At 39.1% G+C, this 12,503-nt stretch overlaps 1 protein-coding gene across 2 annotated transcripts in view; it reads right to left on the bottom strand.

Moving 5' to 3' along the window:
- Nucleotides 1–296: 296 nt before the first annotated feature.
- The window catches only part of LOC115632185 (cyclin-dependent kinase 14), a 165,464-nt gene continuing 153,257 nt past the window's right edge, over nucleotides 297–12,503 (bottom strand). For both annotated transcript variants that reach the window (XM_030529220.1, XM_030529221.1), the window contains exons 7-11: nucleotides 8,699–8,873; nucleotides 7,850–8,111; nucleotides 5,567–5,779; nucleotides 5,273–5,452; nucleotides 297–1,551 (exon numbers count right to left, since the gene is read on the bottom strand). In XM_030529220.1, the coding sequence (XP_030385080.1) occupies nucleotides 1,487–1,551; nucleotides 5,273–5,452; nucleotides 5,567–5,779; nucleotides 7,850–8,111; nucleotides 8,699–8,873 (895 nt within the window). In that variant the 3' untranslated portion in view covers nucleotides 297–1,486. The remainder of the gene's footprint in view (nucleotides 1,552–5,272; nucleotides 5,453–5,566; nucleotides 5,780–7,849; nucleotides 8,112–8,698; nucleotides 8,874–12,503) is intronic.

A 12,503-nucleotide genomic window follows, 5' to 3' on the forward strand; every position in this document is an offset into this window, starting at 1 on the left:
TTATACTAAGTACATTACTAGGATTTAGTTCAATTTCAAATGGTTGCCTTTAGTTCTAAGTAGAGTTGCGTATTCTTATATAGTGTTTCGGGGGGTTTTCTGATTACTTAGCGACGTTCTTGCGAAACCAAACAATGAATTAAATGAAAGGGAATTAAAATAAAATAAGATAATTAAAGGTGTTTTTAAATTTATTTTGTTTTAATTGCTTTGCTTTTTACATAAATTCATTTATTTTAATTAATAATCATAAAAAATTATCACTTAAACAGCGCAAATATTTTGTTTAATAACAATGAAGCATTTAAATTATAACAGATAGGTTAGGCACCTACCTAAATTATAATAATGTATGTATGTACTATGTATATAAAAAATTACAAAGAACTGTGAGAAAATTAGATTACAAATAAATCGTTTGTAATAGTTTGCATTCCTAGATACTCCAAACTATAAATTTATGTATAATTGCATATGCATAGTATGCTTGTCTTAAGGGCATAGGGTCTACGCCTATAAAGAGCTGCGTAGGAAACAGGATACACACAGGATGTGTTAAATCAATCAAGTTTTCTGCAAGCCTAATCAATGGAGCTGACGCCTCAGCTCTACTACAGCATTCAGTTTCAAAAAATAATTGCGGCCTATTTAAAAAAATTAACAAAATATATTTTAGTTTATGCATACAATAAGTCTAGGAAAGTAATTGAAATATATGTATGTATAATATTTTATATACGCAGACTACACACAAAACATATTAGTTTGTTGTTTTTGTTTTTACAAAATTGCAGAAAAATTGTTCTCAGTGTATAACTAAAGCTAAAAATTTGTGAAACAATACACATGTATACTATATATTGCCGCCAATTGATTCCGCTCAAAATATTTAACTAACAAGAATTTAATACAATTATAAAAGGCTACAGAAAAATAGTCTGCGTATTCAGTTGCCACAATTCGCTTGCTTTTTTAAAATCGACACAAATTTGACTAAACTGAGTATCCTTTGTTTTGTTAGACCACAGGGCCCTATAATGAGCGCTGCTTACTCCTTAACCGAACTGCTAGGGCTAGGCACGATTTTGACTCAAAAATGCACAGTTTCGTCGATGGCTGTTGGCCATGGCCATGGCCGTCGCCTCATTTTCTCATTTCACACATTTGTTGTTGTGGGTGTTGTTGTTGTTGTTGTTGTGGTGGTGGTTTTGCATTTGAAAACTAAAAACTAAAAAATTATTGTACAGAAAGAAGAACTCGTCGCTAGTTTGAGTTTTAAGAATTTTCTTTATATGGCTGCTAGTTGTTGTTGTTGTTCTTGTTGTTGTTTTAGGCTGCTCTTGCTGTGGGCGTGAGTGGGGGTGCCTGGTGTGTGTGGAGAGTGTGTCTGTCTGTCTGTCTGTCTGTCTGTGTGTGTGTATGTTGCCCAACCACTTGACTAACAATAGAAACGAACGCCATCCACAGAGAGGACTTGCTTTAATTTTCATTTGTTCTGTCGATTCGGCTCCGGATAAAGCTGTATGCGTTCCACCGTGAATATTGAGGTCTCTGCAAAGGCAATAAAATATGCAAAATAATTAGCAAAACGGAATGCATATAGATAGTTTAAAAGACATATATTTATAATACACTTTGCACTTAAGGAGATACAACGAGTATATGAGTTTTGACAGCCTTTAGAGAAAAGAATACAGATAACTAGTATAGTTGATGAACATTTCCCAGAAGATGCCCGCCAGACGTATTAATTATGTATATGTACGTGCTCGTAAAAGCTCGACTGTATGAACGTTTAATGCACTACGACTATAAGAGCTGGAAGCAATAGAATTTGAACTGTTTAGTATTTAGGACTAAGAAAGAAGTAAGACCGCTTTATTAATATCGAATTGCTTCAAAATTGATGTGGGGAAAAGCAACTTAGACGCTGATAAATCGGTTTAGATATAAAACTCAGCTAAAATATTTAACGTCTTTCTGGATACTTCGAAACCTTTGATCTTTACCATGAGTTAGAAATACCAAGACCAACTGATAAGAAATTCACTGTGAGAACCACTCGTATGTACTTCTGAAATGAAAACTATGACAGAAATATGATCCCAAAACCGAATCGAAGATACACTGAAGGCCATTCCAGAAAAGAACTTTTCGTGCTGCTTCGAGGGGGCGAATATTGTGAAAGCGACAAAATAGATTTTAATGGATCTAAAAGTTCGGATCACATTTATATTATAGAGTCTACAGTGGGCCCCTGAGGAGTGTACGAGTTACGGAATTGGCAAGTGTTGGCAGCTGCTAGAGTCTTCCATTCTATTTTAATTAAAAACTTCAAATGCGCACAGTTTAAATTATTAAACAAAACAATAGCAAAATAGAAAAAACAACAAGAATTGCGGCAAATGCTACAACATTTGCATATAGCCCGGCCCGGGCATAATTTCATTTACGGTCGACACACAGTTGACAATTAAAATGCAACGCAAATTACATTTCGGTCGCCAGTCCTCCACGCCACACACTCCTCCCTCGCCAGCCGTGACCGCAAGGCTCACACGGCCGTTCGTTGTCTGCTCGCCGCCTGCCGCCTGCCGCTTGCCGCTCGCTGTCCGGCTGTCCGTCTGTGGTCCACTGTCCGGCTGTGGCTGTGGTTTTGTTCAGCGCCGGGCTTATGACCATTGACCTTTTCCTGCCAGCAGCCAGAGAGTGCGGAAACCCCAAAACGCGTATTGGTTTAATTTTCAATTTTCATCATCCACGCCAGCACCCCCGGATCCTGGAATTTCCTTCCCCTCCCCCTCCCCATCCCCATCCCATGATAAATGGCGCGCATTAGTTGCGTTTGAACGCAATGTTTAACTATGAAGAGTGCTGCTCAGCGGTCAGTATGCAAATGTTTAATGAACAAACACAATACGGCCGCAGTTGACGCAGATGAGAGCTAAAACTCTAATGAGTCAACATATATGTATGCACATATATATCCTGTATACAGATATGGCTGATATGGAGTGGACTGTGATTTCAATTTTGAGTTAAATTAGCATATTTAAATGGGCAGCCCGGCAGCATTGCCTCCCACTCAGTACATGAATCAAATCTAAACACACACCCACCACAAATCTATGCAAATGGCGCACAGTTCTGGGCAGGTGGATAGGTGGCTAGGTAGGTGGTTGGGTGGTTGGGTGGATCGGGGTTTCTGGTCAGGTGTATACAAATCACGCGTTAATCGCATTTTAAGCACCTTTTAAGCTGCATTGCAGTTTTTCAATTGAATTGCAGGCTGGCTTACACTTGGAAAGCCCCTTTGCCGGGCATTATATTTCCATTTCCACTGCCACTTCCCCAACCATTTCCGCGCTTGGTTTTGTGCAGCAAGAAGTTCAAATATTCATTGCAACACTCCTGCAGCTGCTTTTGCTGCTTTTAGGGATTCGATCCTGCTAAGTCGACTCGTAATTAATGCATCGACAGGCAAATAGCAGTTCTCTGGTTATTAATTTGAAATTGCTCGCCAGCCACGCATAACAAAGGATGAAGGATAATTCCTCTCTCCCTCCCTCTCCCTCCCTCTCTCTCTGAATGCTGTACCAACAACAAATTAAATACAAATTAGTGCAAGCAATTTAATTACATTTGAGTGCATAGTGCAAACATTACTTAAATGTACGCCAGACGGCTAGTCGGAAAACTTAAATGAGTTGGCGACGAGTTGCCGCACAGTCTCAGATTCTCCATTAAACAGGGGGCCTACAGGTACACTACTTGCAGAAAGTATTTGAACGCAGTGTTTGGTAATCCAAAGAGCAGGAAATGCAGATTTAGAATCATTACTCAGGTACTCCCATTGATTAGTTAATAGATGACTGAAACTTGATACTAAAGTTGCATGGCCAAGGCTACAGGAGTTTACTTGAAAGTTGTACTAAAATGAGATACAAAAGCTAAGTGAGTCCAAATGCTTTTCGGTTCAAAAGTCTCCAAGTTATAATATATGTATAGATACTGCATAATTGTACTAAAGAAACATGACAGACTTCTTTCTCGGAGGCCATATCTATAAATTCCCTTGGAAACAGAACGATTTTGTAAAGAAAGTCGGGAGAAGAAGATATTGCGATCGATATAAAGACTTCAAACATAATTTCATATCTCAGATGAAAAGATATTTTCTACATTTTATTGAACGTGATACCAAAATTCAATTTTTCAAGAACAGCCCGTTCTCGATGCAAAACAATACTAAAGTGAAGTATTCAAAGTGTTGATTAATTGCTCTTCTAAAGTGTTATACTTTTTCGAACTTAGAATTTCTTAATCCGCGAGGCGTTCAGATTTCCCAATATGGCAGAAGATAAGACAACATATCCATTTGTGTTCTAATGCTGAAGATTATTGAAATATTTCTTGCAACTATTTGAAAAGAAGTCAGATTCTATGAACGAGTTGTCCATTTAACGAGTCTAGGAGGAAATATAAAATGGGTGTGAACTGCAAACAGATATATTGAAATGTCTATTTTAATAAATAGAACGAAATTGAGTTGGGATTTCAACTAGAAAACTATTAAACAATTCGAATTTCTATATACAATACTATTTTGTGCACATTCAGTAATCTCCATATTCGAAACCGAACACAAAGAATAAGTCAATATTATTAAAGTAAATAGCGCAACTTCCATTTCAATAACCGATCGAACCAAGAGTAATAAACCTACAAGTATTATTAGAACTCGTACTTTCCAAGACAGCTCGACTAGTTCTCGTGTCAGTATCATCAACGACTTCTTAGATCCAAAAAGCAGAGTTGGGCACATTTCATAAGCTCTATTGTAACATCTCTGGACTGGACTGTTAGTCACTGTTTCACTGCTTAACACCGCCTAGTGAATAAATATGGCCAGATGTGACAGTGCCAGCGTTGCCATCTCGCCGCCAAATGTAAGGAAACTTTACACAAAACTTTAGGTAAACAACTCAACGCTTTTTAATTGGTTTTCTTCTTGGCTGAACAGCATAATAACAAGAGCGGGCCCATAGACTTGCAGACAGACAATGCGGACTCAGGACAGACGGACAGCGAATTCATTTCGAAAGTTGTGCAATTTCCACGAAGTTTCATTTACTCGTGTACTGCGTGTCCAGTGAAGGACTCGCAAGTGCACGGCGGAATGGGTTTGGCTCGAGGTTCGTTCATGTTTAATTTATTAATGCTGTTTGATTCGCATTCGGATTGGGACTGGAATAGGAAGTGGGACACTCACCGTCTGGCAATTCGTAGAGTTTCTTTGGCAACTGCCCAAAGTAGGGATGATGCAGAGCCTCCTCGGCTCCGATGCGCTGCTCCGGGTTCAGTTGCAGGAACGCGTTCGCTATCGTCTCGCCCTCGACGATGTCGTACAGACGAGGAAAATTGTGACCCAGTTTCCGTGATCGATAAAAACCTGTGCAACAAACACAAAAAAAAAAAAGAAAAGAAAAAAGGAAACATATTTGTACAAATTAGTTTAGTGTGTGCATAAAATATTTTGTGGGGCTATTCAAACAAATGAACTCACCCAACTTGTGCGGCTTGTAGCCCGGGAAATGTGTAACGCTCGGCCACGTCTCCTCGGTGGGCGTGCCCAGCAGCTTAAATATTTTATCCAGCTGATCGTAGGTATCACGTATGCCGGGGAATGTGGGCATGCCGGTGACCATCTCGACAAATATGCAGCCAACGCCCCACATATCCAGCGATGTGGAGTATTCTGTGCTCCCGAGCAGTACATCTACAAGGAATGCAATGGAGGGGCAGGCAGGCAGGCCAGTTGGTTATTTAAGTAAATGCAGTTTTTGTATGAAAACAAATTGAAATTTTAAATAAATAAACAGCAAGGAGACAGAGGGAGGCACATACCTAGCTACAGTCAATCTTTTCTATAGACAATGCTTCTAGTAACCAGCTATAGAATGGAATATTCACATTTTCTAAATCAATATATTTAACAGATAAATTCGCTAATATATTTGTCTAACATAATTCTTTATGATTGAGCAATTTATGAAGTTTCTACACAGAGGCTAAAAGTTCTAAACTTCTTCGTTTCAAGTGTACTTGCTGTGCCAGAGAAAATTTGCGAAGTGGTGATTAAAAAACATATGGAATAGTCAAAAATATAATTCAAAAATTTAAATTTAATCACACAGTGAAATGAATCTTATCTGCAATCTCTTTTCTAAAACAGAACCAAAAATGATTGGTAAAAACTTTAGACAAATAAAAAAAAATATAGTTCAATTAAATGTAATATTGCTTTTATGTTTCAAATTTATTTTGAAGAAAATTCGAAGGCTTGTTTTCAGTCTCTTCTGAATTCAATTATATTGTTTTAAATCTTGCAGAAAAAGACTTTTCAAGACTTCTTTCTCAGACGACATATTTATCAATTACTTTTGAAACAGACCGACTTATACAGAAAAAGAGATTCTGAGTGATATAAAGATTTCAAACACAATTTTAGATTTCTTGTAAACTAAAAATTAAGCTTGAAGGGTCTTCTCTTTAATATAAAGACTTTAAATAAAATTTGAAATTTCTTAAAAACTAAAAAATAACCTCTTTCTCAGGGATATATCTATAAACTTAAACTAGCTTTTTAAGCCACAACCTTTACTTTATCTTTAAATATATAATTTCAATCCTAGTATTGAATTTTTAAAACGTATATTCCTTTTTTTTGGATAAGTAATTTGTGATCTTCCTCAGAAAAGCTAGTCTATAGGGAAGCCTGAAGAGCCTTTACTTGCTCATTAAATATAAAATTTGGTCGATATCATATAATGGTTCTATAAATTTATGATTTGCAGTTGAATAAGAGTAAGATATTTGTGAGTGTTCTGTATGCGGAATAGTCTCTGGGGAACCGTTGAGGTATGACTGTAGTTGTAGTTGTGTGCCAACTGACGACACACTGACGGATGGGTTTATCTCTGACCAGCAGCTAACGAAGTTTTGCACACAGCTTGTCCCGATTGGCCACCGCCATGACCGACCACATGCAGTTCTTCCCTTCAGGCTCCTGCCCTCGACTCAACCCATTCCCTTGGTCGTTGGCGCTTTGCATAAAAGTTTCCGTGTCCCATGTCCGTGTCCGTTCCCGTGTCCATGTCTGGCAAGAAGTGCAGATTAAATTTGCTTAACATGCTTTGTGCTGCTCGCCACCATGACTTGCTGTGTAGTACGAGTGTACACTATATTTTTCGTAGCCCTCTCTATTCTGTTTTATCGTGCAGCTGTTTGTCCTTTCGACCCGCTGGCCACTGCCGAGAGTGTTTACGTTGCGATTGCATATTAAAAAATTAACTTTGTTTCTTTGAGTCGCTTTTGGTCTCAGCGTTTCACACGATCTTTCCACCCATCTATCTAACCAGCTGGCTCTCTGTGTTGTTTTTCCTTTCTTTTTTCAATTAAATCGTTCGTTGCAAATTGATGGAAAATTTGTATGGGGCAAGAAAAGTGGAAAATGAATTGTTTGCTTGTTTTCCAGTAGCTGAACTGGGATGGAGGGGGCATTAATTTAAGCTGCATTTGATTGGCAAAGCTTTCTCCTTAATGAATATTTCGTGCATGTCTCAATTAACGTCAGACATTTCGGCTTTTTAGCAGCTTCTCCCCATTCATGCTTGATTGAAGCAAAACAAACTAATAACTTAATGCGCTTTTGGCAATCTTCCTCCCAAACTCTCCTCCCTCCCTCCCTCCATCTCTTTAGTATTTTTCAAACTCATTTGCGTCAAGTTGCAAATTGTCTCTGTTTGTGGTGCCTTCTGGCATTTGCATTTGTTGCACTCGCACTCACCTGGTGGACGGTACCATAACGTAACGACCTCGTGCGAATACGTATGACTGGGCACACTTTTGGCTCGCGCCAAACCAAAATCGGCAAGCTTCAGTTCGCCACAGTCGCTGATCAGCAGGTTCTGCGGCTTGACGTCGCGGTGCAGGACACGACGCTTGTGGCAGTAGGAGAGCCCGCGCAGCAACTGGAAGAGGAACAGACGCACATTACGATGATCCAGGCCACCCGGATGCTTTTCCATATATTGCGATAAATCGGTATTCTGTGGACGACACAATTGGACATTAGTTTGGGACGAAATCTGACGAATTAGTACAAGACTGCAGAAGATTTCAACGAAATTAGCCAAGAAATGACAATTAGTGGTTCTTTTCTCATAATTAGTTTAATTTTGAACATTGCAGAAAATATACATCTTTATGAAAATATATATCTATATGATCTAACTTTATATCTAGATACTGCTGGTTTACGAATATTGGAGCTACTTTTCCGTATTTGAGCGCGAAATTAAGTTAAACAAAAACCGTTTCTAGATCAAGACTAACTTGAATTAGTTTGTCAAGTCTAGATTGTTTGTAATTTTTATATGAAATTTGAAATCAGACGAAGAGTTTTATATTTTTTAATCAAGTTTTAAAAAACGTTTCGTATTTTGGGATTCTAAAAACTCATTGAAAAAACCAGCCTTGTGCTATATAGGTTCGATAATCTGTGAAACCAATAAATGTTTTGTTGATTTATGTATTTCCAAAATCCTATTCTAAATCCTCAGTACAACCTAGATATCGAATTTATTTCTCATCTTTCGCAGTCTTTGTTGAAAAGCGTCCTTCTCTTTCTACTCACCACATATTCAAAGACAAAGGTCAGCGTTTCACGCGTGTGCACGATATCGTGCAGCGTGACAATGTTGCTGTGTTTCAGTTCTTTCAGTAGCGAGGCTTCGCGAATTGCCGTAAAGGGAGCGCCCTCCTCCTCCTGCAGTCTGATCTCCTTCAATGCAACGCGCTGGTAGGTTAATCTGTGGGTTAACGAACAAGTCAGAGAGGAGAAAGAAATTAATAAAATAAATACAAAATGGCATTTAAGCGTGCGTCCCCAAAAACGTTTTCCCAAGCAGCGACGGGGACTATAAAAACACCGCAAGCCCAAAATGGCAATTACACAGATGCGTCGCCATTTTGAAAGGACAACGGGGCTCGGTATCACAGGCCCAAGGTTGCCAGCCAAAGTAATGCTGAATAAAAACCAACAGGAGCATAGGGAGGGACAGGGTGAGGGAGGTGAAAAGCATTAGGCTACCTACCAAGAGGACCTATCTTACTGGAGTTGTCCTTGCCGAAAGTCATGGACATGGACGCAGGCTTCTTTATTAAACGGGCATAACAACAACAGTAGGAGAGGTGGGGAAAACCATGAGAACCCAAGAAAGCCCTACAGAAAAGGCAGCGAGATGTGTGGCAGGCAACACTTAAATTAGGATAACATACACATACAAACACACACACTCACACACACACACACACACACATTCCAAGATAGCGAAGTTACAGACACAAGCGCACAAGAAGGCCGCACATTTGAAGTGTCAAATTAGGTTAAATTATTTGACACCAGGCCGCTGCCTCTGAGAATTTATGCGCTTGGCCAGACAGAATTCAGAATTTGCCAAGCAAATTCTAATTGGAACAAACCGACAGACAAACGGACAGACAGACAAATGCAGTCAGTCCAAATGCTTTAAATAAGGAATTTTGTGTGTATGGGTGTGTTTGTGTATTTTATGGCGCCCAACGTGGGGCAGGATCTTCATCTTCATAAAGAAACAGGTTTAAGCGATTACAGTTGACTCTGTCGCCAAAGTGCATGGAAAAATTAGCCAACTTTTATGGTCTGCGCAGCAGTGGAAGACGTCGACGTTTGTCTACACGATTGTGTCAAAAGGCACCTAAGTTTAAGTGGCACGAGAGTTTATTTTGATGCCAGTATGGCGTCGGAGCAACGTCAATGGTTAATTGACAGTTGATATCGATGGAAGTAGTCGGTATATAAAAAGAAGCAAATAACGAGACTAATGAACGTTCGCGCTGTTAGTTAATGGACAATTAGTTAGTATTTTGTTTAGGTTTCGCTAATATTTGTTGATAGGCAGTTAGTTTCCAAAGGGAATCAGTGATGAAGTAAGAAAGTTTATTAAGTTCTGAATGTAATAGAATAGCTGAAAGAACGACTAGAATATTTAGTTGAGTTGATTCGGGTACATTTGGTTACTGTTTTGAATACTTAGCGTTTATTTCTTATATACAACTATGAAGAATACATATTTTATACAAATACTACTTTTCCCAATAATTCATCACTACTGAGGTACAATAAAGTTTTTATGTGCTTATAAGTAGTTTCAAAAGGTTTTCAAAAATTATAAAAGCACGGATTTTTAAAAAATGTCTATTTATACTAACTATACGAGTATTACTACCTTCAAAATGTGGTTGGTTTTAAAACCAAATATTGGTTTAAGGGAATTAAGGGAAGAGAAAAAATATCGTTGAATGCCCAAACGACTATATCGGGGCAAGTCACTGACTACTCCACACCCGATTTTAAACAATTCGTATGACTGTCCGTCCTCCTCCCTTACTACTTTGACAGATAAATTTATAAAAAATATAAATATTTTCATATATTATTCCGTATTTTCTGGAACTATATACCCGTATACACTTTATGTACCCAAAGGAGGAGAGGCGAATTGATGTAGTCATATATAGAGTATTTGAATCCTAACAGGAAGGACTTGTGTTTATTACAAAGCAAAGGATATAAATAAGGATATGTTTATTCAAATATAAGCACCGACTTGGGTATAACAAGATGTTTTATACATACGTTTTGGATTGTGGTAGAGAGAAGGGCGGATGCAGGGTGTGTAAGTGTCGGTCTTGCGTGACTATCCGCTTTTTGTTTGCCTATCTATAATGCTTTATCGTATGAACAGACTTTTACGATAAAATTGAAAGTACACACCACACCTTAATGATATCTTTGGTTGATTCGCCCATTAAGAGACTCATCGAGTGACTCGCAAGCGTAATGCCATTTACGGTTAAATGAGCGACTCGTGCTCTCTAAATACTTGCGCCGCATTAATTAAGCTCTTTTGCATACTTATTTCAAAACCTTTTAGCACACACACACACTCACACAAAATGCCATAAAAAGCTTATGTCTTTACACATCCTGCACATCGGCGGTAACCGAAAAAAAAAGAGAGAGCGAATGGAATTTCATGTGAAATTTGCATGTAACGAGCAGCTGGCGCTCTGTTTTCCAACTGTAGCCAAGTGCCATGAAATATGTATGAGAGCCGCTTACGCGACAGCAGACGCACGCTAATTTCCAACTGGGTCGTCGGAGAGGGCGAGATTAGGAGGGCGCGACAAACTGTCAAGAGCGATACAACATGTGACGAGAACCTGGCCACACTTGCATTCTGCGATAAGCAGACCAAAGACCAAAGAACAACGCCGACAACAACAACATTGGCAGCTTCTGTGGATTTGTAAGGCTAAGAACTTTTGCTTGTTAATGCAGGAATAATGCGATTTTACTTGGCATTTACTTGAAATGGTGGCCAAACTTTTCGAACGCGCCCGCGCAAGTGGCTCAAAACTTTAAATTTTCATGGCTCAATGAAGTTGTTCTCGTTGTTGTTGGGCCCGAACTTTGATGTGTGTGTGTGTGTGTGTGTGTGTGGCAGCTGACCTACTAAATGCTAATCAGAATTTCACTTCCCCTCTCTCTCGCTCTCTCTCTCTCTCTCTTGAGCAGCTGAATCGGCAGTCCTTCGACTGTTGTGTTTGCATAGCACGTCGTCGGTAGAATAGTGAAAAGAAGAAGAGATGAAAATAAGTAAAGTCAGGAAGCAGAAATGGCTTGAAGCGAAGACGAGACGAGAGTGGAAGGAAATTGGCACTGGCAAGCTGAAGATGAGGAAAACGAAAGTCAAATAGAAGTGAAATCATTCATGAAAATTTTACAATTGACAAACAAGACCAGAACTGTTAGTAGAGGCGAAAAGAGGGGAAAAGGCAAGCCAAGGCAAACCAAAGTTAAGTGAAGTCAAGTGAAGCTATAGAAAAGCACATTTTGTACCAAACAGACCAAAAAAAAAAAAAAAAAAGAAAACAAACCTAAAAATGGCAAAGAAAGCGCATAAATCTTGTTCAAATTAGGCTAAGCATTGGTAGAAGAAGAAGAAGCTGTAGAGTAGTCGAGGGGCAGTAGCTCGAGAAACCCGAAAAGGAAGTGACCCAAATTTGGCGAGATTGTATGAAAAGCAGAGTGCGCCGAGCGTGAGGAGTAAGTGCAGCAATGAGCAGCACAAAAGCGACAATTAAATGCAAAGTACAAAGGCGAAACAACTGCCAGCCAGGGTTGCCATAAAAGTGAAAGCTCAAAAGTAGCTGTGGCCATGTCAACCATTCATTCAGTCATTCATTCATTCACCCACTGAGCGAGCGAGTGAGTGAGTGAGCGGGTCACAACATTCATTTGGCAGATAAATTAGAGCGAATTAATTGCATTTCGAATAACAAAAGCTAATTGGAACTCATTTCGCATGTGCGCTCGTTGCATACGAAATGAGCGC

The sequence above is a fragment of the Scaptodrosophila lebanonensis genome, unplaced genomic scaffold (assembly GCF_003285725.1).
Source record: "Scaptodrosophila lebanonensis strain 11010-0011.00,11010-0021.00 unplaced genomic scaffold, SlebRS2 tig00001415-arrow-pilon, whole genome shotgun sequence".
Classification (NCBI taxonomy): domain Eukaryota; kingdom Metazoa; phylum Arthropoda; class Insecta; order Diptera; family Drosophilidae; genus Scaptodrosophila; species Scaptodrosophila lebanonensis.